At 46.0% G+C, this 27069-nt stretch overlaps 1 protein-coding gene across 4 annotated transcripts in view; it reads left to right on the top strand.

Annotated features, from left to right (window-relative positions):
• The window catches only part of ASIC2 (acid sensing ion channel subunit 2), a 1088307-nt gene that overhangs the window by 984567 nt on the left and 76671 nt on the right, over nucleotides 1-27069 (top strand). For all 4 annotated transcript variants that reach the window (XM_037809350.1, XM_037809351.1, XM_037809349.1 and 1 more), the window contains exon 3: nucleotides 17917-18044. In XM_037809350.1, the coding sequence (XP_037665278.1) occupies nucleotides 17917-18044 (128 nt within the window). The remainder of the gene's footprint in view (nucleotides 1-17916; nucleotides 18045-27069) is intronic.

The following is a 27069-nucleotide window of genomic DNA, read 5'->3' as shown; positions in this document are numbered from 1 at the left end:
AGTTCCTATTTGTGAAGTGCTTGGAACAGTGCCTGGATAATATTTGGCACTCTATCAGAGTTTGATAAATACAAAATAAGTATAGGAAGCAGAAGGAAACATCAAAATGCTTTAGTTAAAGTTCTCAAGAGAGATAAAGAGATGATATTGCATCCATAAACATAAGCACAGGATGCTATTAAAAAGGAACATTCAGGGAAGGAAAACACTCTCAGAAATTAAAAGAAAATAAAAAACTTTCTAAGATCTAATGAAACCTCCCTCCACCCCCCAAAAAAGACAAATGGAAAATGGGAGAGAAAAATAATGGAAATTAGAGGGTCATAAAGGAGAGGCTAAGCCTGCTTATAATTGTGCCTAAGAGTCTCCCCCTGAGTTCCTCTTTGTTGCTCAGATGTGGCCCTCTCTCTCTCTAGCTAAGCCAACTCGGCAGGTGAACTCACTGCCCTCCCCACTACGTGGGACCCGACTCCCAGGGGTGTAAATCTCCCTGGCAATGTGGGATATGACTCCCGGGGATGAATCTGGACCCAAAATCGTGGGATTGAGAACATCTTGACCAAAAGGGGGATGTGAAATGAAATGAAATAAAGTTTCAGTGGCTAAGAGATTCCAAATGAAGTCAAGAGGTCACTCTGGTGGACATTCTTATGCACTATATAGATAACCCTTTTTAGGTTTTAATGTATTGGAATAGCTAGAAGTAAATACCTGAAACTGTCGAACTGCAACCCAGTGGCCTTGATTCTTGAAGATGATTGTATAACAATGTAGCTTACAAGAGGTGACAGTGTGATTATGAAAGCCCTGTGGCTAACACTCCCTTTATCCAGTGTATGGATGGATGAGTAGAAAAATGGGGACAAAAACTAAATGAAAAATAGGGTGGGGGGGGATGATTTGGGTGTTCTTTTTTACCTCTATTTCTTATTCTTATTTTTACTTTTTCTGGTATAAGGAAAATGTTCAAAAAATAAATTGGGGTGATGAATGCACAACTATATGATGGTACTGTTAACAGTTGATTGTATACCATGGATGACTGTATGATATGTGAATATATCTCAATAAAACTGAATTTTAAAAAATTAGAGGGTGAATCCAGGGATATATCAAAGAAATAGTTTCAACTGAAGCTCGTGAGTTTCCAGACTGAAAGAGTTCACCAAGTCCTGTCTGCAATAAATGACAAAACAGCTGGACCTTGAGAAGCACACAAAACACATTCTTGCAAAATTCAGACTAATAAAGATCAAGAGAAAGCCTGAAAGTTTCTAGAGAGAAAAAAAATAGTGATAAGCCTAGGATCTAGAATCAGAATGTCCTGGAATCTTCACCAGAAGCAGTGGAAGCCAGAGGGCGGACCATGGCACAATGCCTTCAAATTTCTGGAGGAAAAATTTCTAAGAAATTTTTTTTTTTAATTTCTTTTTTCCAAGAACTCTATACCCAGCAAGCCACAAATCAAGTGCAAGGACAGAATTTGGTTTCACAAGAAGTATCTCCCAGCTACGCTTCCTCAGGAAGCTACTAGAGGCTAAGAGAGTAAACCAAGAGAGCATAAGATTCAAGAAACAGGGGATCTGTCCTAAACAGAATTTCCCGGCTGTGGCTGAAGAGAAGAGCTAGGACCACGGTTGAGAAGCAGCCCAGAGAACAGCAGATTGCAGCAGGAAGATGGAAGGTCCAGAAGGGATGGGGAGAAGAATGTGGCTGTCAGTACTGAAAGCCGTAGAATCTGAGATTTCAAGTGACAGGTACAAAAGACGGCCAAATAAACAAAGAGCAAGGTGAAAAAAAAAAAAAAAAAATTTAAATACAGGGAAAAACAGGTTTCACAAGAAAGAGATCAAAATAATTACATACTACTAGGGTGTCAACAATATTTGCATAGTCATAATTACATAAAAGCTCTGCACCAATTTAACCAAATATCATACAACTCTATTTGGAGGATGAAGGGGATGGAAATGTGATGGGAGACTTTGTCTGAGAAGCCTACACCATCATCTTCCATAGATGGGATTCAACAGATAATGTCTAATATGTTTAAAAATCAAGAAATAACTGTCAAGCATTTGATGTCTATGGGGTTATGAACATAAATACCAAAAGAAACAGCTAAAACAGTGGAGGGTAGTTGCCCCTGAGGAGTGGAACTCAGGGGGGTTGGGGAGAGGTGAAGCAGGAAACAGCAGTTTTTCATTAGATGCCTTGTGGTACTTTTTGGATTTTAAAATTATGTACATATATTGCTTTGACAAAAATCAAAATTAAAAGTGATCATAACTTTCCACCGTAGCTGGCAGGCCTGAGCAGCAATCACGGGTAACACATTTCCTATCCCCCATCACAAATGGATTGCAAGCAGGAGTGGATGCCGCTGGTTGCTATGGTTTCTTCAACGTCTCTGCTCCCAGGAAAAACTCCTGCCATTGTGCCAGACTCTCAAGACCTCCCCAAAACAGGAGGAGCAGGCTCTGGCCTGAATTCCAAGAATTTGGAGCACAGTGTCTTGCAGCAGCTAGCCGGGGTTGCTGTCAGGATGGCCTTTAGGTGCTGCAAGGGGAAGTGGCGGGGAAGGGGCAGGGATGTCTCCACAGGTGCCCAAGGAGCCTGGAGAGATGATGCCATCAATCAGAAGCACCTCCAGAGGCAGCCATCCATTAAGCAGCGGGAAGCAGTCTGACTTTTATCAGACTTAGCTTATTTTCAGCTAAGTGCGATGCAGAAAACGTATGTGTTCAAGTCAAGTTAGTACTCCCAGGCCAGCCAGCAGTGGTCCAAATGGAGCATCCAGGAGGTGGATGAAGCAGACTCACTGTCAGAGCTTGGATATTACTATTTCAGTAAACCTAGATTGAGCACCTACTAAGTGCTAGGCACTTGGTGATGCAGACAAAGGGCCTCTTCCAGGTTTTCAAGAGTTCACTATCTAGGGAATATCTCGGAGGCTCCTTTTATATAGTACATGGAAATTCATTCATCGAGCAACTCTTACATAAAGTGCCTACTTAGTGCCATGTTCTCACAGTCTAGACAGGGAACATGTAAACAATTAAGTGTCTTCAAGTGCCGTGATAGGGGAGAGACAGAGCACAAAGCAGGGGATCGTTGGTTCTGGAAGGGAGGGATTATCTCAGTGGAGGCTTCAGGGAAGGAGCAGACCGCTGGCCGGAGCCTCGGGCCTGTTTGCCAGGTTGCTAGCAGGGTGTGGGGGTTAGGGAGGGGGTGTGTGTGGTGGGGTCTTGAGGATGTGAGCCCAGGCAGAAGAAGGGGCACAGGAACAGCCCAGGGTGTCCTGGGTCTGGAGAGGTAGGCAGAGGGCGGGTCCCTAAGGGCCTGGTGTGTTCTGCTAAAGAGCGTGGATATTCTCCTGGGACCCCTGCTACTCTAAGTGTGGTCTTCTGACTAGCAGCATGGGCATCCCCTGAGAGCTCATTAGAAATGCAGAATCTCAGGCCCCACCCAGAATCTGTATTGCATCAGGATCGCCGAGTGATTCCTGTGCACACCCAAGTGTACACAGCTCTGAGCTAGACCACGAGTTCTCAATCCTTTGGAAAAATGAGGTTGCCTCTTCACATCAAAATATTTCTCAGACATCATGCGATTTGAAAGCTGTTATGTTTTTTGTGTTTACTGATTGAGAAAATATTCAGTAATCAAAAACTGCCATGAATTCAGTAATTCTTTGAATGGTTTTGCATTCTATAGTCATATCATAATTTATATACATGATCCATTCAGCAATCTGGTTGTACCTAACTTCTGCGTCGGTGTGTGTAAACAGAATTTTTATAACTAGAATCTTAATCATCCATCAACTTCCTTTATAATTTCTGAGACACAGCACTTCCTGACGGCTTTTCAAGGGTAGCATCTCCGCTTGCCTGTCACCCACCCAGATTCATCAGCCTTCTTATCAAATAATTTGTAATCTCTCAGCCTGAAGGCACTGGGGAAACTCATTCTTTGAAAAATCCTTGGGATAAATCTTTTTGTAATGCCACTAGATGAACTCCATCTGTGGTGCCTTCACTAATACATGTTTTGTAAATATTCTGTTTAGCAGGAATGTGATGGGTATAATCACACTTCTTTGCTACATAACCAAGACCTAACATTAAAAATCACTTTCCCCCACTTGGGCATGGAACTCTACAGTGTACAAAGTGCCATCATCTACGTCCAATCTTCGGATCCTCATACAATCCTATGGCATAGGTTCTAATTTCTTCCACTTAACAGATGGGGTAAGCAAGTCGCCAAGACATCACACGACTTTCCTACAATCTCATGGCTAAGACATATTGGAAGCAGCACTTGAATCCAGAATCTTCTGGGTTGGGTTTGTCTTTCACTCTTTCCACCAAGAAATAGTGTTCCTAAAAATGAAAAAAAGTTTAAAAAACGATTGCTCTGGGTGACCCTCAGTTAAACAAAACCTAACATGTTTTGCTGCAAGACTTTTAAAATACGAATGTGCTCTGTGGCTTTGCAGGAGAGGGCTGGAATTTGCAGACTTCACCAAACTTTTGTGGCCAGTGTCTTTTTTTTTCATGGTGCACTCGATAACGTCTCCTGGATCACGAGCTGTTCGTGAGAACACTGTGCTACATCAAGCTGCCACTCTGAACAGACATAATTGCAGCCCATCTACCATGGGGACACAGTGTTGATTTTTCTTCCTCCAGAAGCTTGCTGAGTCTGAAAATGTCACCTATGAGCAATCAAGCATGAGCACACCTTTCGCCGTGCTGGGTTTGGATTTTCTTATCTATTGATGCAGCTTTACCGGGCTTGTCTGGGAGGGGCAGAGAGGGAGAACAAGACACGCATTGTCCAGTTTTAACTAGGTAGCAACTCGTGGATTCTTTGTGCTGTCTTTAGGAAAAAAGCAGCTTCTGTCGACTTGATGTGAGTGGCTGAATAGCCACATCTTTTCTTTTTTTTGAATCCACTTGGCAGAAGATTAAAATGAGGTGCAGTGAAGGTAGGAGGCTTGTACATGGTACATAGTCCATGGGTTTTTAGAGCTAAAAGTGGCTTGAGATACCAGCACCCTTCATTTTATCAAACAGGAAAGAAAGGCTCAGAGAAGCTACATAACTTGCCCAAGGTCACACAGCTAGGAAGTGATGGAGCTTGGAGTCTGACCCATATCTCCCTGACTTCAAAGCCCATGGTTCATGTGATACACTTCCCTGCCTCTCTCCCAGGGCCAGCCTTGGGCTTCCTTGGATTTGTGACATGGATTCCTCTAGGATGCAAGCCAGGGGAATGTGAGAGATCAAAATGGTGTCTCTAATGGACTACCCAAACAGCATTCTCCAGGTCTAGGGCTGGGGTCCTGGCCCCAGTTATTGTCACACACTCAGTGAGCTGCCCCCTGCACTCTGAGAAGAGGGAGCAGAGACTGATGAATCCATTGGAGATTAAACTACCCTGCCCCCTCCCTCCCTGGCCAGCTTGGAACCTTACTGTCTCACCATCCGAACCAATGCAAACTTCCACCAGAAGTTTCTAGTAGACTAGCAAAGGGCAGAGGAGGATGGGGAGCCCAGAACCCCGGATCCTGGGCTCTGCTTGGCCATCACCTGCCGTGGAATCATTGGCCACTTATCCTCTCTCCATTTTCCCACCTGAGAGACGAAAAGTTATTTGAATTAAAGTGTCAAAGTCTCTCTTATTTCCAAAATTCTATACAGCCACGAATCACAGATCTTGGGACTCTCCTTAACTTTCTCTGAGGTTCAGTTTCTTTCTCTGTAAAATGGGCATAGTGTAAAAAAAATTTTTTTTAAATAGATTAAGATGGGATATCGACACTTGGGAGGATCCAGTGATGTTGATGGCTAAGAGGATCTAGTAAGATAAAGTCTGTGAACAGCCCATTGCTTACTGTACATGCACCAATGTTGTGTTCGCCATGTTCCATAGGGGTTTCAAAGCCGAGTGGCTCAAAGTCCTGGCCTGTGAGTGCTTAAAGACTATTAGGGAGGAGAAGACCCAAAGGACCACAACCCACTGCAGAATGGGACCAGTGACACTAGAAAGGCACAAAGTATTTGAGCAAGGCCATGTGTTCAAGACCAAAGAGCATGGACCCTAGAGCCAGGGGGATGAGGGTTTGAGTTCTTGATATGCTTTGTGTGTCCAGGGCAAGGTAACCTCTCAGACCCTTTGTTTCTTCATCTGGAAAATAGGGATGATCAAGTGTAAAATTTTTAAGTACTAGATATTGGAAGTCGTAATGAAAGGAAGGCTTCTAGGAGGTGGTCAAAACTAAGCTGGGACTTGAAAGATGGGTGGAGATTAATCAAATGGAAAGTGAGAGAAAGGGACAGTCTAGGGAGGATCTAGCATGAGCAAAGAGAGATATGAAGCAGCAACGAGGTGGATTCAGTTGGATTTTTGTAGAAAGCCTGAAATACTGAATTAATGGCAATGATTATGATGATGTTAGCTCTACAAATTATTGAGCTAGACTCTGTGCTAGAACTTTCTATGCATACAGACCTATGAAGAGGGACCTATTATTATGTTCATACCCATTTTGCAGAAAGAAAAATGAGGCTCAAAGAGATTCAATAACTTGCCAAATTTGCAGAGCTGGGCTGGACCTCATTCTGCCTGACCGCGAGCCTGAGCATTTAACCAGCTCTTCTGGCTGTCTCTGGGTTCTGACCCACCACACAGAAGAGGCCTCTACTTCTATGTCACTCTGAATCCCTAATTCACTCCTTTGGGAGGGGCAGGGGTGCTCTGTCTCTGGAGAACAGACCCTGCATACCCTGGCCCACCCTGATATAGGCCCCCCAAATGTTCCATAAACTGTGTGGACAGTTGACTGTCCTGGGGGAGATGTGGAGAGGGCCCTTGGGCCTTCCCCAAGAAGCCTCAGCCTGGCCGAGCTCCTCCTGAGTGCGTCTCCACTAGCAAGGCCTCCAGAAACCCAGTTACACAGTGGGGTCAGCTCTCCTGGGGAAGTTAACACAGAAAAGAGGGGATGCTGCTGGGTGACAGTGTCCATCTTCAGCTCCTTGAAGGGTGTCAAGTGGAAGAAGGGGTGGAGCTAGGACGAGCAGGTAAAATCTACAAGCAAGCAGTTTCTCCCCCAGTAAAAGGATGAAATTTGAGGACAGCAGGCTGCTCCTATAGGGACTGAGATCATCCTGAGAGTGCTCCAACAGAACGGCTGTCCCTCAGTGAATGGGGCCACAGCAGGGACACCTGCCTCTCTCAGAGGTTAGGTAGGAGATCCCTGGGGGCACAGGTAGGAGGGCCCAGCAGGAAATCCCAGTCGGGATCCCAGCAGGAAATCAATGGACCCTCAGACTGGCAAGGAGGGAATAATGAAGGACCATTGACCCAGGTGTGGTCAGGGTTTAGGAAAAGCAGTAAGGAATGGTGTGGTGTCCTAGGGCTGGGAACAGGGAGAGCTGCTACCCACCTGCCCACCAGGGATGGGGGAAGGAGCTGGGGTCAGAAGCCAGAGAGAAAGCAGTAGGGAGGGCTGTCCGCACACCCAACCCAGGGGCTGTAGCCTTCCAAAGTGACCTGCAGCTACCTCACAGGGACCCAGCAAATAGATTTGAGACACCAAATACCCCAGCCTGACTCTCCCCTCTCCCTCCAGTTTCTTACCTGTGCCCACCATTGGCAGAACCAACCAGAATCCAGAAGGCAAAGGAGCTCATGAACACAGTCTGCACAAGTCAAACAGCAGAGAGTGGAGAGAAGGATGGTGGGGTAGGCAGGGGCAAACAGAAGCTATTCTGCACAGGGCTTTTCTGCACTGAGACACACACACACACACACACACACACACACACACACACACACACCATGTGCCTGGCCTCTCTCCCACCCTTTCCTCAAGCTATCTATGGATCCCCCTAACCTAGCCACTGCTACAAAACCAGTTTCGTCCAACACAAGATTGTTCTGTATCAGCACATCCCCTGCCATAGCCTAAAAAATTCCTCTGACTTTCATAGAAGCTTCCCTTCCTACATCTCTCCAGTGTTTATTTCTTTGGCACGCTTCCTATAATTTGCAAAGATTAAAGTGTAAGCTTCTTTTATTGCAATGTGCTTTCCCTGCCCCATTACGCATGTTGGCCATAGCTCCCCATCTTCTCCCACAGAGCCCCCAAATCCTTTCTGCACATGAGGAAAACGCCCACGGGTAAATCTCACCTTATGCCATGGCCGTGCTCCTGAAAAGTGCTATGAGATTCAGGCTTCTGCAGGTTACACTCTGCTTTGCCACTCTCCTCCTGATACAACATTATCATTTCATGTTAAGCTGCCTGGGTTTCAGCTTGACCCCAATTAACAAGGGCTCCTAACACAGTGTATGTAGTAGCTCCCCTTTCTCTGTGAGCTAGCATTCTCTCTCTCTCTCTCTGTCTCTCTTTCTCTCTCTCTCTCTGCCTTTGAATCTGATATTGATGCTGTGTGTAAACAAAATCTTTTCCTTCACTAGGAACCCACACTCACTGAAGGAACTCATTGTTGAATCATTTGGGGATAAGAGGAATATGAGGATGTGAACAAAGCTACCCACCACCAATTTGGGTTATTGTCAGGGCCGGCTTCTTGGGTGTGTGGCCAATGCACTCCTAGGGGGTCCCACATGCAGAAGCTCCCACCCCATGCTTGGTTTAATGCTTTGCTGGTGCTGAATTGACATTCTTAACCATTTTTAATATAAATTTTATTTTTAAATTTCCAATATATGCAAACATTCCTCCCCTCCTCCATCCCCTGGTAACCTCTAATCTTTCTGTCTCTACAAATTTGCTATTTCGAGATATTTCGTATAAGTGAAATCATATAGTAATGTCCTCTTGCCTTCCTCATTCCCCTAGCGTAATGTTTTCAAGGTTCATCCATGTCCAGCCTGTCTTAGAACTTCATTCATTCTTAACAGCTGAATAATATTCCACTGTATGTACATAGCACATTGTTTATCCACTCATCTGGTGATGGAAACTTGGGTTGCTTCCAACTTTGGCTGTTGTGAATAATGGTACCATGAACATTGGTTTACAAGAATCTGTCTGAATCCTGGATTCCAATTTCTTTGGGCATATACCTTAGAGTGGAATTGCCAGGTCATATGGCAATTCTGTATTTAAACTTTTTGAGGAACTGCTATACTGCTTTCCACAGTGGCTGCACCATTTTATATTCCCCTCTTAAGAATTTTTAGCAACTGAACTTAAATTTTCATTTTGCACTGGGGATCCGCAATGACTGTTTCTGCTGTGGCTGTTCTTATATGTACAGGCCCTCCCTGCATCTCAGCAGACGAGACCTCAGCCTATCTAAATAAGGAAGCATCCTGCAATCAGGGAGGAAAGGCACGTGTGGTTGCCGGTGCTTCCCAGTGTCCAGCCAGAATCTGGGCAAACACAGCTGATCAGAGGCAGGGAACAGCAGACACTAGCAGAGGACCCTCCAGTACTCGTTTCCTTCAGTCACCAAACCCTTCTTGAGCTCTACTCTCTGCCAGGCACTGTGCTAGGGGTTTCAGGAGATATGAAAAGGAAAAAGACATTCCCTTTTCCCAGCCCCCATTCAGAACCCAGGTGCTGCAAACCAGTGCACCTGCTCATGGCAAATAAGCCACACCCCTAGTGGGAGGGAAAGAGTGCCAGACTAAATGTCAGGAGACCTGGCTTCTGTCCCCTGCTTTGTTCTCGACTTACTGTGTGGCCTTTGGCAAGTTGCTTCCTCTCCCAGGACTAGATGGTTGCCCAAATGTGGTCAGCCTCAGATAACCTTTATCAGAATCTCTGGAAATGCAGGTGCCTGGGCTCCACCCTGGAGCCACCAAATCAGGATTTCTGCAGCGGATCCCAGGAGTTCTCATTTTATAAAGCTCTCTAGGTGATTTTAACGCACTGTCTCATTTGAGAACCTCTGATGTCACCTTTGGTTCTGACAGTCTGTGTTTGATCATTTTATTTCTCAAATTGGGTCTTCATTTTTGCACTGACAGTGAAAGGATATATAGGACACTGAGAGTGGACATGAGGGCAGGGATGGGAGGGGGCTGCTGCCCAACCCCAAACGAAGGAAGCCAAGGGCAGTTCCATTAAGGAATAAAAACAAACTCTGTTTAGAGATGTGGGAAAAGTGCTTTAGGACAAGCAGCTCAGGGAGGATCAGGGACTGCAGTCCATAGGTGGAATGTGAAACACACAGTTTTACTGCTTTGAAGCCCACCCAAATCCCCAGGGCCTCCCCACAAGAAACCCATGGGGTGCCTGCTTAGGAACGCAGCATGGTGGCCCCTTGTCACCCCCACTGCCCCGAGAGGGCTGGGCTCTGCTCACAACTGACATTCTGGACTTAAGCTGTGTAATACAGTTGCCACTAGCCAAGAGTGGTTATTTAAATTTAAATGCAATTAGTTAAAATTAAATATAACTAAAACTTGCATTCCTCAGTTGCACCAGCCCCATCTCATGTGCTCCACGGCCACATGTTGCTAGAGGCTGCCGTGTTGAATGGCATGGATTATAGAAGGTTTCCATCATCACAGACTGTTGCATTCTTTGGACAGTGCTGTTCTGAAGAGAACAGAAACCTTATCCATCACCCTCTACCACTCAGGCCCATCCGGTTGCTGGATATTTGAAAAGAAACAACTTTGCTTTAGGATTTTACTCTCTGCCACAGCTACTGCTGCTCCTGCAATAAACTTCTAGAGCCCTTCCAAATCCTAACCCATCTAATTAGCCTGGCCTTGAGCAGCTCTTGCAAATATAGGGACACCTGGTCTGTCTGCTTTGCCCATTACTCACAGCCTTTCTGCCAGAAATCCTTCATTTTTCATTTCTCCCTGTAAGCCTGTCTTACTGGCTATACATTTTCTTAAGTTCAGCTATATAGCAGCTTCAGCTAGCTCTGGAAAACAAGTTTTGGCATTTCCCCTGTTCCCTCCCACAGCTCAGGGAATGCACTTTCAGTTCATCAAAGCACAGGGCATCTTCAGTATTCCCAAGATCACTCCACGTTCGCTCCTTTTCCCCATCCAAGCCTGTTCCTTGGGCTCCTTATCCTCTCCTGAACCTCTCTCTTGGGAAAGCTTTAGAAAGCATAGCTGCCGAAAGCTGTCCACTCAACTCCCCTCCTTTTATTGAGCACCTACCTGTGGGCTAGTGCCTGTGCTAGGCAATGAGGAGACTGGAATGAATACAAAATGATTCCTCCTCTTGAGGAATTCACCATCTATGGGAGAGATGGATACAAAGCCACAATAAGGAAGTACATATAGGAGTTTGGACAGAGTCCTCTGGGTAAAGACATTGCAGAACTATTGACTCTGCTGAAAGAAAAAGGGATGTGTTTGCAGAATGCTTGGGATTCTCTCCTTTTCCATGGAAACATATGTGAAAAGATACCTGGCTGAGGCAAAAGGGTCTCTTCTGCTGAAACCTCTTGACAGCCCTGGACTCCTTGTCTAGATTATGAAAGCTCTGCCTTATCCTCCCCTCCAGCCCCTGTCTGCCTACTGGATATTTCTTGCCAAACCTCTCTCCCCGACCTTGCAATTCTCACCCAGCTCCTGACCCCTGAGCCTGCCTTGGTCTGTAGTGCCCAGGCCTTCCCTTGGTCCTTCCCATCCCCTTGTCTGGCCCCAGCCCTTCTTTCCCAGCCTTTCTCTTCTGTGCCAGCTTTACTGTGTGTCCCCAAACCCTCCCCAAGACATGGCCCCAGCTTTTCCCTCCCTCCCTGATCACCTCACCCACCTTTACCCCCCTTCTCATCCTCCCTGGCCCTCCTTCATTCCTCCATTCATCCATCCTCTTCCCAGCCACATTCCTTTAGAACATTCCTTGATTTGGACTCCAGATTGGCCTTGCCCATTGGCGAGTGAGTGAGGGTTGATGACAAATCCCTCCCTTCTACATTCAACAGGCATTTCCTGAGCACTTGTTATATGCCCAGCCATGTGTAGGGCCTTAGAATCCAGAGATGAAGTCTAGAGCCCAGTATCAGGATGTTCACCCTGAAGGAAGGTGTTCCGGTTTGCTAATGCTGCCGTTATGCAAAATACCAGAAACGGATCGGCTTTTATAAAGGCGGGTTTATTTGGTTACACGGTTACAGTCTTAAGTCCATAAAGTGTCCAAGGTAACACATCAGCAATCAAGTACCTTCACTGGAGGATGGCCAATGGCATCCAGAAAACCTCTGTTAGCTGGGAAGGCACGTGGCTGGCGTCTGCTCCAAAGTTCTGGTTTCAAAATGGCTTTCTCCCAGGACGTCCCTCTCTAGGGTATTTTGCATTCTGGCAGCATTGGCAAACTAGAACAGATTTTGGTACCAGAGAAGTGGGGTGCTTTTTCTGCTGAGTTTGCAAATATCAAACATGTTGGAATGGCTTTTTAAATGGGTAAGGGGAAGATGCTGGAAGAATTGTGAGGAGCTTGATAGAAAAGGCCTAAACAGCTTTGAAGAGACTGTGGAAATATGGACTCTAAAGATACCTCTGATGAGGCCTTGAACAGAAATGATGAATATGTTGTTGTGAACTTGAAGAAAGACGATCCTTGTTTTAAAGTGGCAGAGAATTTGGCAAAATTGAGTCCTGGTGTCAGATGGAAAGAATCTGAAAGCGATAACCTGGAATACTTAGCTGAGGTGTCCTAGTTTGCTAATGCTGCAGAATGCAAAACACCAGAGATGGACTGGCTTTTATAAAAAGGGGGTTTATTTGGCTATACAGTTACAGTCTTAAGGCCATAAAGTGTCCAAGGTAACACATCAGTAATCAGGTACCTTCACTGGAGGATGGCAAATGGCGTCCGGAAAACCTCTGTTAGCTGGGAAAGCACGTGGCTGGCGTCTGCTCCAAAGTTCTGGTTTCAAAATGGCTTTCTCCCAGGACATTCCTCTCTAGCAAGCTTGCACTTCTTCAAAACGTCACTCACAGCTGCACTCCGTCCAGCCTCTTTGAGTCAGCATGTTTTATATGGCTCCACTGATCAAGGCCCACCCTGAATGGGTGGGGTCACACCTCCACAGGAGTATCCCACCAAAGTCACCACCCACAGCTGGGTGGGGCACATTCCAAGCAAAACTAACCAGCACCAAAATGTCTGTCCCACAAGACCACAAAGATAATGGCATTTGGGGGACACAGTACATTCAAACCGGCACATTCCACCCCCTGGACCCCAAAATGACAATATCTTTCCAAATACAAAATACATTCATTCCATCACAATATCACAAAAACTCAAATCATTTCAGTAACAAAAGTTAAGTACAAAATCCCATCAAAATCAAATATAGGCGTGGTCAGTCCTAAGGCATACTTTTCCTTTAGCTTGGATCTGTGGACTTAGAACAAGTTATATGCTTCCAATATACAAAGGAGGGACATTCATAGGATAAACATTTCCATTGCCATAAGGAGAAACAGTAAGGAAAACAGGGTTAACAGGACCAAAACAGTTCTTAAAACCTGCAGGACAAACTCCATTAGATTTCAAAGTCCGAGAGTCATTTACAGAACCACGTTGCATCCTTGGGGCTTGAGAGAGCGGGAGCCTAACCCTTCCCAAGGGCCTTTTTGGCAGCTGTTTCCTCTCCAAATGCTTGGGTGAGTGCTCCAACATTTCCACACATTGGGGAGACCACCTTCTCGGCCCCACCCTCCTCAAACCTCGGGGCAGCTCCCAGATTCCCTTCCATCTCCGGGGCACATGCTCAACCCCTTCAGAACAGTGTGGTGGCAGCCAGGCTCTCCCCAATTCCCTGGAAATGTGCTCCACCCTCTTTGGGACCTGAGGTGGCAAAACTTCCAGAGCATCGAGGCGGAAAGCCCGCCTGCGACCTCCAGGGCAAACTCACCCTTTCCATGCATGTGGGCTGCTCCACTCTCCCAGCCCAAGGCCTCTTGACTCCAGACCTCAACCTCCATGGCTCTGTCTTTGAAGAAATTTTTCTTTTAATTTTTTCCTTGTCTGTCTCCTCCAGTCCAGACTGGCAATGGCTCCGTCTATAAAGATCTCACAAAAATTCTGTTGGCTTTGCATGAAGCACGCAGGGGTCAAAGCCATCAGACAACAGGACTTTCCACAAATCCTTTCTGCTTAACTCCTTTTCCAATCTTGGCTTGTACTGAAATGGCAGCTGGGTTCCATGTTTGGTTACATCCTCATGTTGGTCTGTAGCTTCTGGGATTCCACCCCCTGGAAGCTCGTAATTTTCAGCTTCTGGTCTCTTTGAACCCAAGAGTTCAGTTCTAAGTTTATCTCTTTCTGCTCGCATTTTACTATAAGCTGCAAGGAGAAGCCAGGTGCCATTATCTTTGCCATATCCCCCAAATGCCATTATCTTTGTGGTCTTGTGGGACAGACGTTTTGGTGCTGGTTAGATTTGCTTGGAATGTGCCCCACCCAGCTGTGGGTGGTGACTTTGGTGGGATACTCCCGTGGAGGTGTGACCCCACCCATTCAGGGTGGGCCTTGATCAGTGGAGCCATATAAACATGCTGACTCAGAGAGGCTGGACGGAGTGCAGCTGTGAGTGACGTTTTGAAGAAGTGCAAGCTTGCTAGAGAGGAATGTCCTGGGAGAAAGCCATTTTGAAACCAGAACTTTGGAGCAGACACCAGCCACGTGCCTTCCCAGCTAACAGAGGTTTTCCGGACGCCATTTGCCATCCTCCAGTGAAGGTACCTGATTACTGATGTGTTACCTTGGACATTTTATGGCCTTAAGACTGTAACTGTATAGCCAAATAAACCCCCTTTTTATAAAAGCCAGTCCATCTCTGGTGTTTTGCATTCTGCAGCATTAGCAAACTAGGACAGATTTTGGTACCAGAGAAGTGGGGTGCTTTGCTGCTGAGTTTGCAAATACCAAACATGTTGGAACGGCTTTTTAAATGGATAATGGGGAGTTTCTGGAAGAATTGTGAGGAGCTTGATAGAAAAGGCCAAAACTGCTTTAAAGAGACTGTGGAAATATGGACTCTAAAGATACTTCTGATGAGGACTTGAGCAGAAATGATGAATATGTTGTTGTAAACTGGAAGAAAGGCGATCCTTGTTTTAAAGTGGCAGAGAATTTGGCAAAATTGAGTCCTGGTGTCAGATGGAAGGAAGAATTTAAAAGTGACAACCTGGAGTACTTAGCTGAGGAGATCTCCAGACTACGTGTGGAGGATGTACCCTGGCTTCTCCTTGCAGCTTATAGTAAAATACGAGCCAGAAAGAGATAAACTTAGAACTGATCACTTGAGTTCAAAGAAACCAGAAGCTGATGGCTTAGAAAATTACGGGCTCCCAGGGGGTGGAATCCCAGAAGCTACAGCCCAACATGAGGATTTAACCAAGCATGGAACCCAGCCGCCATTTCAGTACAAGCCAAGATTGGAGATGGAGTTAAGCAGAAAGGATTTGTGTAAAGTCCTATTGTCTGATGGCTTTGACCCCAGCGTGCTTCATGCAAAGCCAACAGAATTTTTGCAAGCACTTTACAACAGAGATTGGAGGAGAAAGACAAGGAACAAATAGAAGGAAAAATTTCTTCAAAGACAGAGCCATGGAGGTTGAGGTATGGAGTCAAGAGGTCTCAGGCTGGGAGAACAGAGCAGCCCACACACACAGAAAGGGTGAGTTTGCCCTGGGGGTCAAGGGTGGGCCTTCTACCTCGATGCTCCAGAAGAGTTTTGCCACCCCAGGTCCCAGAGAGGATGGGGCATGTTCCCAGGGGAATGGGGAGAGCCTGGCTGCCACCCCAGTGTTCTGAAGGGGTTGAGCATGTGCCCCGGAGATGGAAGGGAATCCAGGTGCTGCCCCGATGTTTGAGGAGGGTGGGGCCGAGAAGGTGGTCTCCCCAGTGTGTGGATATGTTGGAGAACTCACCCCAGCATTTGGAGATGAAAGGGCTGTCAAAAGGCACTTAGGAAGGGTTAGACTCCTGCTCTCTCAAGCCCGAAGGATGCAACATCATTCTGTAAATGACTCTCAGACTTTGAAATCTAATGGAGTTGATCCTGCAAGTTTTAGGAACTGTTTTGGTCCCTTAAACCCTGTTTTCCTTTCAGTTTCTCCTTATGTCAATGGAAATCTTTATCCTATGAATGTCCCTCCTTTGTATATTGGAAGCACATAACTTGTTCTAAGTCCACAGATCCGCAGCTACAGGGGAATTATAGCCTTAGGTCTGACCATGCCTATAATTGATTTTGATGGGCTCTTGTACTTAACTATTGTTACTGAAATGATTTAAGTTTTTGTGATATTATGATGGGATGAATATATTTTGTATTTGGAAAGAATGTTTTTCTGGGGTCCAGGGGGTGGAATGTGCTGGTTTGAATGTATTATGCCCCCAGAAAAAGCCATATTCTTTGATCCAGTCTTGTGGGGCAGACTTGGTGCTGATTAGATTTGCATGGAAATGTGCCCTACCCAACTGTAGGTGATAACCCTGATGAGATATTTCCATGGAGGCGTGGCCCCACCCATTCAGGGTGGGCCTTGATCAGTGGAGCCATATAAATGAGCTGAGGGACAGAGGGACACTTTGAAGAATGCACAGGAACTGAGAAAGGAGCTGCAGATGATGGGACAGTTTGAAGACGGCTGTTGAAAGCAGACTTTGGTCCGGAGAAGCTGTGAGAGGAAAAACGCCCCAAGAGCAACTAAGAGTGACATTTTTGAGGAACTGCAGCCTAGAGAGAAACGTCCTGGGAGAAAGCCATTTTGAAACCAGAACTTTGGAGCAGACGCCAGCCACGTGCTTTCCCAGCTAACAGAGGTTTTCCAGACACCATTGGCCATCCTCCAGTGAAGGTACCCAATTGCTGATGTGTTACCTTGGACACTTTATGGACTTAAGACTGTAACTGTGTAACCAAATAAACCCCCTTTTATAAAAGCCAATCCTGGTGTTTTGCATTCTGGCAGCATTAGCAAACTAGAACAGGGAGGGAGAGCTGGTAAAGGCTGATGCAATGCCATAGGTGTATTCTCTACCAATTTTGAGCACTAACATATAGGATGAATTAGGGTCTGCCATCCCATCACCCTCCAGAACCCCTGCTTCCTCCCGCTGCCGAAGGCCATTTCCCCTACAAAAGGAAAAAAGGGAGAAGCTGCTCTTCTAGTGGCTCATCTGCACCTCCAAGAGGCTGGCAGCTTGGCACACAGGCAAGCCCTTTATTTTAATTTTCACTCCTACATCTCTACATATAGTCCAGTAGAGAAACCAGTAAATAAAATAAAGGTGTTTGACCTCATAATCTCATTCTGTAGATTTGAAGAGTGACGCAGGGAGTTGGCCTAACTGAGCTGTATTAGTTTCCTATTGCTGCTGTAACAGATTACTAAGAGCTTAGAAACTTAAAACAACACACAATTTATTATCTTACAGTTCTAGAGGTCCAAAGTCCAAAATGGGTTTTATAGGCTAAAATCAAGGTGTCATCAAGGCCATGTTCCTTCTGGAGTCTCCAGGGAGAAATCCATTCCCTTGCCTTTCCCGGCTTCTAGAAGTCACCCACATTCCTTGGCCCATGGCCCCTTCCTCCATCTGTAAAGCCAGCAGTCTAGCCTCTTCCACTCTTTCTCTGACTCTGACCCGATCACTCCCTCCTTCTTCTTAGAAGTACTGTGATTATGTTGGGCCCACCCAGATAATGCAGGATAATCTCCCTACCTCAAGATCTTTAACTTAATCACATCTACAAAGTCCCTTTTGCCTGAAAGGCAATGTCTTCGCAGGTTCTAGGGATAAGGATGTGGATACCTATGGGGGTGAGGGGGCAGGATTCTGCCCACCTACAATACAACCTTTCTAGGATCCCTTTTCAATCCCAGGACTCCTTGAGCAAATGTTATTGCTGACCATGGCTCTGTCTGTCTTTGTTCTTTCAGAGGAAACGACGTTTGAAGCAGGAGTAAAAGTTCAGATCCACAGTCAGTCTGAACCACCTTTCATCCAAGAGCTGGGCTTTGGGGTGGCTCCAGGGTTCCAAACCTTCGTGGCCACACAGGAGCAGAGGGTAAGTTCCCTGGGCTTCCTCGAGGGGTGTCCTCAGCCACCCCCAGCCCCCTGTAGCAGCATGAGGAGGAGAAATGGTGCTTCCACTCCTGGCAGGCTCTGCATCCACCCAGGAGGCTGGAGCAGGGCTGGACTTGGTAAAGAGACTTACCCTCAAAAGAGAGAAAGGAGTAGGCTAATCGTCATCCCATTCTCCTGTACCACCTCCCAGTTCCTAAAATTGGTGTAAGAGAAACCCAGCTTATTTTCTTTTACCCTGATGCTTTTTTTTTCTTTTTTCCAGAATATTCTGTCGTAGTAGACTTTCTGTACAATTTGATTTAAACAAAAACTTGGGGGACAATGCTAAGGGAAACTGCTAACTAATGTCTGATATGTTTCGCCACTTGGGTTAGTACAATCCAAAGCAGCCTGCTAAGAGAAAAGTCTTGGGGTGTCACTCTACCATAATAGAGTTTAAGTGGTGAGAAGGTTGTTGGCTGGGTTTCTGCACACCCTCTTTGATTTAGTATACACTGGGGAGGGGATCCCGGCCAGCCAGGACTGCTGTGTCAACTCTGCTGGCCAGAGGAACGAGTATGGGTACAACCTCATCTCGCGTGGGTTTTACATTTCAAAAGGGAGACCTTCCCGAAGTCTTAACAGGGAGAGAGCCTTGAAGCAGGGCTGTGGTGAGACACACGGACCCTTTTTCTTTTTCTTATTTCCTGGATATTTGTCTTCTGGTTTGAGAACATGAGAAGGCCTTTGCCTAGAGTAAAAGCTGGAAAGCTGAGGGCTTTGAGAGAGTCCTAAACCTGATCTTAGAAGACAGTTTGCTCTGGGAGGCTTCAGGCGAAGAGTTAAGTCAGTGAGTGGAGGAGGCACTGCCCTAGGGTGTGAGAAAGGAGAATCCGGGAGAACCGCGAAGAAGTATCAGGAAAGATGCACACATGTAATTCATGAGCTCAGCTTGTTTTTAGAGTCTGGCTTGCATGTCATCTTTAATCCAGTAATGGCCACAGCTGTTTAGCCATTTTATAAAAGTGATATCTTGTATTAAAGACTGGTTATAAATCTGTAAGAGAGCTGCAATTTCCACTCTCTGGGGAAGCATTGATGGTGACGTCCTCATGACCCAGGCCTTGGACCCGTGATGCCTGGGCAGTCACTAAAAAGCAAAGATCACCCTTGTGCCAGTTGGAATGTATTATGGTCCCCAAAATGCCATTATCTTTGATGCAATCTTGTGGGGGCAGACGTATTAGTGTTGATTAGATTGTAATTCCTAGATTGAGTTTTTCCATGGAGATGTGATTCAATCAACTGAAAGTGATAACTCTGATTAGATAATTTCCATGGAGGTGTGGCCCCACCCATCCAGCATGGGCCTTGATTAGTTTACTAGGGCACTATATAAGCTCAGACAGAAGGAGCGAACTTGCTACAGCCAAGAGGGACGCTTTGAAGAACGCATAGGAGCTGAGAGAGGAGCTACAGATAAGAGACAGTTTGAAGATGGCTATTGAAAGCAGACTTTTGCTCTGGAGAAGCTAAGAGAGGAAAAATGCCCCACAAGCCACTAAGAGTGACATTTTTGAGGAACTGCAGCCTAGAGAGGAACGTCTTGGTAGAAAGCCATTTTGAAACCAGAACTCTGAAGCAGACGCCAGCCACATGCCTTCACAGCTAACAGGTTTTCCGGACACCAGTGGCCATCCTCCAGTGAAGGTACCCGATTGTTATGACTTACCTTAGACACCTTATGGCCTTAAGACTGTAACTTTATAATCAAATAAACTCCCTTTATAAAAGCCGATCCATTTCTGGTGTTTTGAGAAAAGGCAGCATTAGCAAACCGGAACAACCCTCCATGCAGCAGTAAGGGGATAGGATGAGGGCTTTGGGGCAGGGGCAGGGGAGGCTGGGAGATTGACTCCCAGAGCCCAAGACAGGTGGTGGGAGCAGAAATGAGGTGTCCAGGGTGTTCAAGGTGAGAAGCAAGTGGTGCACGCAGGAAAATGAACCCTAGAGAACAAAGAAAGAGGGATAAGGCAGATGAAGAAAGAGGGAGGCAAAGTTCAAAGCTAACACTTTGAGGCAGGAAAATAGGCCACGGACCAGCAGATCAAAGCAGGCAGACAGATGGGCAGTCGTGGTGAGCCCAGAACCCGAACTTGTAGCCTTGGTCAGCTTTTGTGTACTCCCTTCCGTGTGCTGTGTCGTAACCCATCTCCTTTCAGGTCAGACTAATAGTATGTACATGAATTCGTTGACTCTCTAAAGTCTTGCTGGTTGTTCAACGCAGATCGGACTGTATAGTTTGTTGAATGCACCTACCGCCGCTATAATGAATTACTTATTTGTGTTGCCATCTCTCCGTGCGCCTCCATTGCTGTTCGCATGCAGACTAAGTGAACACTGTTCATTGAAACCCAAAGCATAACTTTTCACCACTGGCAGAGGTTGGTGAGGAGGACATTCTGTGCAGGAGTATGAAAAGCTTCAACAGAGCTACAAGAGATATGTTTATCCCCTGCCCCTGCTTCTACCCCAGCCCCACTCACCCTGCTTCAGTGATCCTAAATTTCTGGGCTGGGTGGGATTGGAACTGATGACATTTCCAGGAACCCATGCGTCTCTCTTTCTTTTCCTACTGTGAAACAGAGGGACTCCCTGTGGTGAGTAAAATGCCAGAACAGAACATATTCCCAGCTTCAAAAGACAAATTTGTTGTTTGCTTTGAAGTATATTCTCAGAAAATCATCCTCATTCATACCAGTATTACTGTGGTTATTGTAACTAATAAGATATTCGTTAAACATCTTACAGTCTTCAAAGCATTTCCACATCATCTCATTTCATCATTTCATGCATATTAATAGAGAAGTACAAAAACACATCCCAGAGCTAAGTCTAATAATTCATTTTGTTTACTTGTATATAAAAGAGCATATTATTAGGAAATAAGACTTGGAGAAAATAACCAAAATACCCACAGTGAGGGAATCATGAATGATTTCTTTTTTCGGGGTTTTCCACATTTTAGAACGTGACTTTGTTTTATTTATTCATTCAGCAAGTATTTATTGAACAAAGTGATAGGAATGCATTAGTAAACAAAGCATACCTAGTCCCTGCCCTTATAATCTACAGATTAGTGGTTTCTTTAACAAAGAAGAAAATAATCTTAAACCAAACATTATTGGGGGATTGACTCCCCATTTGTATGCTCTCAATCTGCCATTAGTGCTAAACTGTCTGCCTGACCCTGGTCCTCAAACACTGCATTTCATTGATTGTATGGTGCCTTTTTTCTTCACAATTTAACATTTCTAAAATCAGGATTTGTTTTACAATCAATAGCATCTAACAACTGCAATTGACAGTGCTTTTTCTTTCTTGGTAGTTGTGCCGGTTTGAATGTATTGTGTCCCCCAAACACCATTATCTTTGATGTAATCTTGTGGGGCAGACATTTTGGTGCTGATTAGATTTGCTTGGACCGTGCCCCACCCAGCTGTAGGTGATGACTCTGATGAGATATTCCCATGGAGACATGGCCCCACCCATTCAGGGTGGGGCTTGATCAGTGGAGCCATATAAATGAGCTGACATAACAGAAGGAACTCAGTGCAGCTGTGAGTGACGTTTTGAAGAGGAGCAAGGTTGCTAGAGAGGAACGTCCTGGGAGAAAGCCATTTTTGAAACCAGAACTTTGGAGCAGACGCCAGGCACGTGCCTTCCCAGCTAACAGAGGTTTTCCAGATGCCATTAGTCATCCTCCAGTGAAGGTACCTGATTCCTGATGTGTTACCTTGGACACTTTATGGCCTTAAGACTGTAACTGTGTAGCCAAATAAACCCCCTTTTTATAAAAGCCAGTCCATCTCTGGTGTTTTGCTTTCCTCAGCATTAGCAAACTAGAACAGTAGTACATGAAATCACAGTACATCTTTCAATCAATGGATATCAAGGAAATAGGGTAGCTACATTGTTCTCACCCCAGGATGCCGCTCAGATCAAAGCTCAAGTAAACCTTAAAGGAGGTCAGGGGTGACCAGACTGGGGAACAGAAGGCCCTTTCCTGGAAATTTGGTGTGACTCATGCTAGGAAAATTGACTTCTGAGTAAGAACCCTAAGTGGGGCTGGTGACTCAAAAGAATCCTTTATAAATCGGGCAGTCGTTTTGCATGGTAGAAATCAACACACACACTTCTTTCAACATATTTTCTAAATTTTTATTTTGTAAACCTAAAGAACATTCTAGTGGGCTGTAACCTAGACTAAGAATAGATTTTTTTTTTTTAAATAATCTGCATTTGCCATGAACCCATTTAAGCCAAAATATGACCCCGCCTTCCTGGACAACCTGAAAATGCCCCCACTAGCTGGCTCAGCTGCTCTAGGAGCCCCTGCACAGTCCCAGAACCACGGCCATCAGAGACAAGCAGTGGCATGATGCGCTGGGAGCAGAGATGGAACCCTGGAGGGATAGAGCAATTAGAACAGCTACCCCTAATTGAGCCAGGCATTGTGCTACAAAGACCTTGGCTTGCATCATCTCATTTAATCCCCACAACAACCCAGCAAGGGACTTACTGGTAACTCCTCTCTCCAGATGACACACCTGCACAGTTAAGTAACTTACTCCAGGTCACATAGCTAGGGCAGTAGAGAGCTCGGTTATGAACCCAAATCCATCAGGTTCCTAAGTCCGTGTTCTTTCCACTCCCCCACACTGCTGGTTGTAATTCAGAGACGCTCTCTGGGGAGAGTACGCTGCAAGCTGATGCAGGGAGGGATTGGCTGGTGGACATTTTCTTTTCCTGCCATAAATCTAAAGCAACAAGGCTGCCGGATGTTGTAGAGAGAAAACCAAGCTGGGAGCCCAGAGGCCTGGATTCTAGACCTGACTATGCCATGGGACTTGGGACAGGCTGCTCCCCTCCCTGGGCCTCGATTTCCCCATCTGTAGAGTGAAAGAACCAGAAAGGTAGCCCCAAAGGGCCTCCAGTGTTAACAGCCTGGCAGTCCTGCCTGCGTTCACTCACGGACACAGGCATCTCCCGGAAGTTTGGCCCGCCATGGGTTTTCCCCCCCGCTCCCTGTTCCACCAGCTGCTGACTCCATCTCGCCTGCCAGCTGGCGTGGGATGCTGTCAAGGTGAATTTGGACAAGGATGTGTGAGAGAAACTTACCCACCCCCAGCTCTAGGAGGCAGAAACTGGTCTCCTGCTAGTGAGAGTCAGGAACTAGGATAGATACCAGCCCTAAAAACTTAGAAGTAAGAGAGGCCCTGGGACACTCTTCATCCATTACTACTCCTTCTTCACCACACATACATAGGGTCACATCTCTACCCTACTTAAAATCTTTAAATTCCAGGGCTTCCTCTAAGTTGCAAAAGTCCAAACCCCTTAGAATGGCTTTCAAGGCCCTATTCAGCCCAGGCTCTGCCCCCGTCCAGCTTCATCACCTGCCTGTAGCTGATCACGACAGGGAGCCGTCACCAAACACTCCCTGCTCTTTGATGCCTGTCTCTGCACACTTACACACACTGTTCCCTCTGCCTAGAATCCCACCCCTAACAAAAACCCCACTAAAATCTTCCCTGAGGACCTTCCTTTTCCCTAAAGATGCTGGGTCAGGCTGTGATGGATTTCGGGCCCTGAACTCAAAGACCCTGATCAAATGAAAGCGGTCAGAGATAGAGATGTAGATCTGGAAGTCATCTGTGTAGATGAGAGGGTCAGAGCAGACTTTGAAATGTTGGGAGAATCAAAAGAGTGAGTGATCCTATGTGAAAATGCAAAGCCAGCTATTCATGTGGTCAGATAATGACACCAAAGAATCTTCAACGTGGGCATCACTAGTCACTTTTTGTCCCTAATTTAAGGTGATTGCGAGTCCTGGTGAGACTTCTAGTCATGGTTTGATATCAGAGGCCTGTATCATCTCCCGCTACCTCCCCTAAAAGTCCAGTGGTGATACTTGCTTTCTAGTTGTTTATCCATGTATTCATCAAATAGTTATTCAACCACCTTGTCTGTACTTCTCAGTGGCCTGAGAATGAATCAGGAGACTCCAGTGGTCAGTTGGCCACCAGTCTCATTGTTCAGAAAATTCTCTAGAAAACATGGTCCTGGGTTCAAATTTGAGGGTCTCAGAAAGACCTTGGAGAGCCCAGAGGTGTCCTCTTCTTATTGAGAACCCCTTCCGCTATCAGTTTGGAACCATTAGAAATGATAAGGATCCCCATTCTACAGCTCTCTTCCCCCACGTCAGCTGCATCCACAGGGCCCGAGAATGCCCAGAGTCTTACCCTACCTTGCATCAAGCAGCTGACCATTGTCCTTCTTGGGGATGTAAATAAGAGAAAACACCAATGCTCAGGCCCTGTCAGCCCCAAACAGGCAGGATGTCTGGGACCAGTTGGCTCCCGCAGAAACCTAAGCCTTTGCCTTTGGCCATATTTCCAGCATTTGGAGGGAGTGCCACCAGGGCTCACAACAAGAAACCGTGTCCCCCATACAACTCCCAAATACAAAGGCCCAGCTATTAGGCTGGATGACCCCTGCATACTTTTGACAACTCCTCTCCAGCTTCCAAATACAACTTCCTAAGTCCCTTTCCAAAGAAAAGACTCATTTGTCAATCTGACAGCCAGAGCCATAGTCTTTAATATCTGTGTTTCACAGTCCCCATTAGAAATGGAGGCTTGCCCAGTGGTTTCCTTTTTTTTTTTCAAGGCAGGGGAGGGAATTTATTGTACATGCCTTCAGCAATTTCCAAACAGCCGAAACTAGTCACATAAATATGGCAGCAACCAGTTCCACGCCGTTGAAGCACTCAGGTGGCACCAGAATGCCAAACAGACTCCTGTGTGGCCATTCCCATAAGATTAACAGAGTACATTGTTTCCCATAAATAGGCAGAAAATAATAATCAATTAAGCGTCTTCTAGGTTAGCTAATCACTTGTTGTCTCTCAGCTTCTAAAGGAGAAATATCTTCAGATCCCCAGATGGTTTTGCCAATAATCACGTTTTCACCATTTTTTCTTACACAATAAGAGCTTGTTTTTCTCAAGGTAGAGATGGTGGCAGAGAGGAGGAAGGAGAAATCAGAAAGGTTCTTAAAAGTCTCGATGATTAGCTGGGATAATGTAGGCATCATGCTGGGCTCTGTTGTGAGAATCCAAAACTGAATCCACATAAAAAATATGCTTGTCTTAGGAGGGGATAAAATCACTCTTTATCCTCCATATCCCTCTACCTTGTAGCCTCTCCCTCTCCTTCCCTTCTTAACCAAGATTCTCCGAAGAGTTCTCTAGCCTTGCTTGTCTCTACTTCCTCACCTCCCTTTCTCTTCCCAGCCTTCTTCCGTCTGGATTCCATCCTTAGCTCTCCAGTGAAACTTTTCTTCATCAAGGTCACCCGTGAAACCTCTGCTGCTAAGTCCACTGAACTCCCCTCAGCTCCTATCCCGGCATGTGGAGCGTGGAGCATGCCCTACTTGAAATACTCTTCCCCACTTGTCTGGTTTTCCTGTCACCTCTCTGCCCACTTGATTGCCTCCATAAGCAGTTCTTTCTCTGTTTACCCCTTGGACACTCTGGGACAGTTTTTCACCCCGTCCAGTCTACAGTTTCCTCAAATGAGCTCACCCTTTCCCATGACTTGCAGCCAGAACTCCCTTCTGAACTCCAGACGCAGCGATCCAGGTGCTGCTGAATGCCACCCCCCTCCCACCTCAAATCAACAATTTAAACTGAACTCATCCTTTTCCCCTACCCACACAGCTGTACCCCCAAATTGCTCCTCACCCTTGATTCCCCAACCCTGTAAATTGCCTGAGTTCAAATCCCCATTCACTAGCTTTGTGACCTGGTGCCTTGTTCTCCTCATCTGTAAAATGGGGCTAATGGTGGTTCTCAGTTCAGAGGGTAATTAGAGGACTAAATGAGTTAATATGTGTAAAGCACATAGAACAGTTCTTGGCATAGAGTAAGTGCCCAATGAGTGCTAGCTATTATTACCCCTCACCCAGGTCATTCCTTCAATTCAGTCCTTCCTTATTCCTCACCTGGGTAAGAACAGCAGCTATCTCACTGGTCTCCCCATGGCCAATCTTGTCTCTCTCCAATCCATTCTCTGTGTCAACATGATCTTTCTAAAATACAAATTGGAGCCTGTTCCTCTCTCATTACCCATGGGATGAAGCCCAGGAATCTCCTCACGGCCTTTCTGCTCTGACCACTGCCTTCCTTTTCTGCAGCATCTCTGCCTGCTCCCCAGGTCTCCCACACAGTGCACCAGCTACAAGCAGTTATTTCCAAGCATCACAAGTGCTCTCTCCTCTTTCCATCTGCCATCAACGCCCTGCCCACCTTTTCTTTACCTAACTCATGTTTGTCCTTTGAGATTCAGCTCAGATGTTATCTCCCCCAGAAGGCAATCCTTGGTCATCTTAGAGTATTTGGTGTGAATCTCTAGCATAAAATTTATACATTAAAACATCTGTTTACTTTTCTATCTCTCTTGCCAGGTTGGGCGCTCTTTGAGAATATCACTATCTCATGCTTACTCTCTATATCCCCAACATTTGATAAGATGCCTTAGATATGGTAGATTCTCGATAAATTTTATTGAATGGAATGAATGAATGAATAAATGAATGAGGCAGAGACCACTGTGTTGTGTCACTCCCCTGCTTGCTACCCCTTCATGCCTTCTCCAGCCTGTAGAACAAAGTCCAAACTCCACATCCTGGCTCCCTGGGTTTCCCCTTTCCCAGTGGTTATTTCCCTCTACTCTCCAGCACCCACCCTCTGATCTGCACACTACCCTCCACCCCCAACACACACACGCAGCCCTTGAGCCTTTCTGCTCCACTCCTTCACCATTTCATGCTGTCATTCATTCACTGAACACCTACTCTATACCAGGCACTGTTGGGCATGAGGGATACGGCAGTGAGCACAACTGACCCGGTTCTTCTCAGGGATACAGTCTAGCAGGAGAGGCAGACAATCGAACCATCCA

The sequence above is a fragment of the Choloepus didactylus genome, chromosome 18, assembly GCF_015220235.1.
Source record: "Choloepus didactylus isolate mChoDid1 chromosome 18, mChoDid1.pri, whole genome shotgun sequence".
NCBI classification, from domain to species: domain Eukaryota; kingdom Metazoa; phylum Chordata; class Mammalia; order Pilosa; family Megalonychidae; genus Choloepus; species Choloepus didactylus.
Note: the sequence above shows the minus strand (reverse complement) of the source record. Positions and strands in the feature narration are given on the sequence as shown.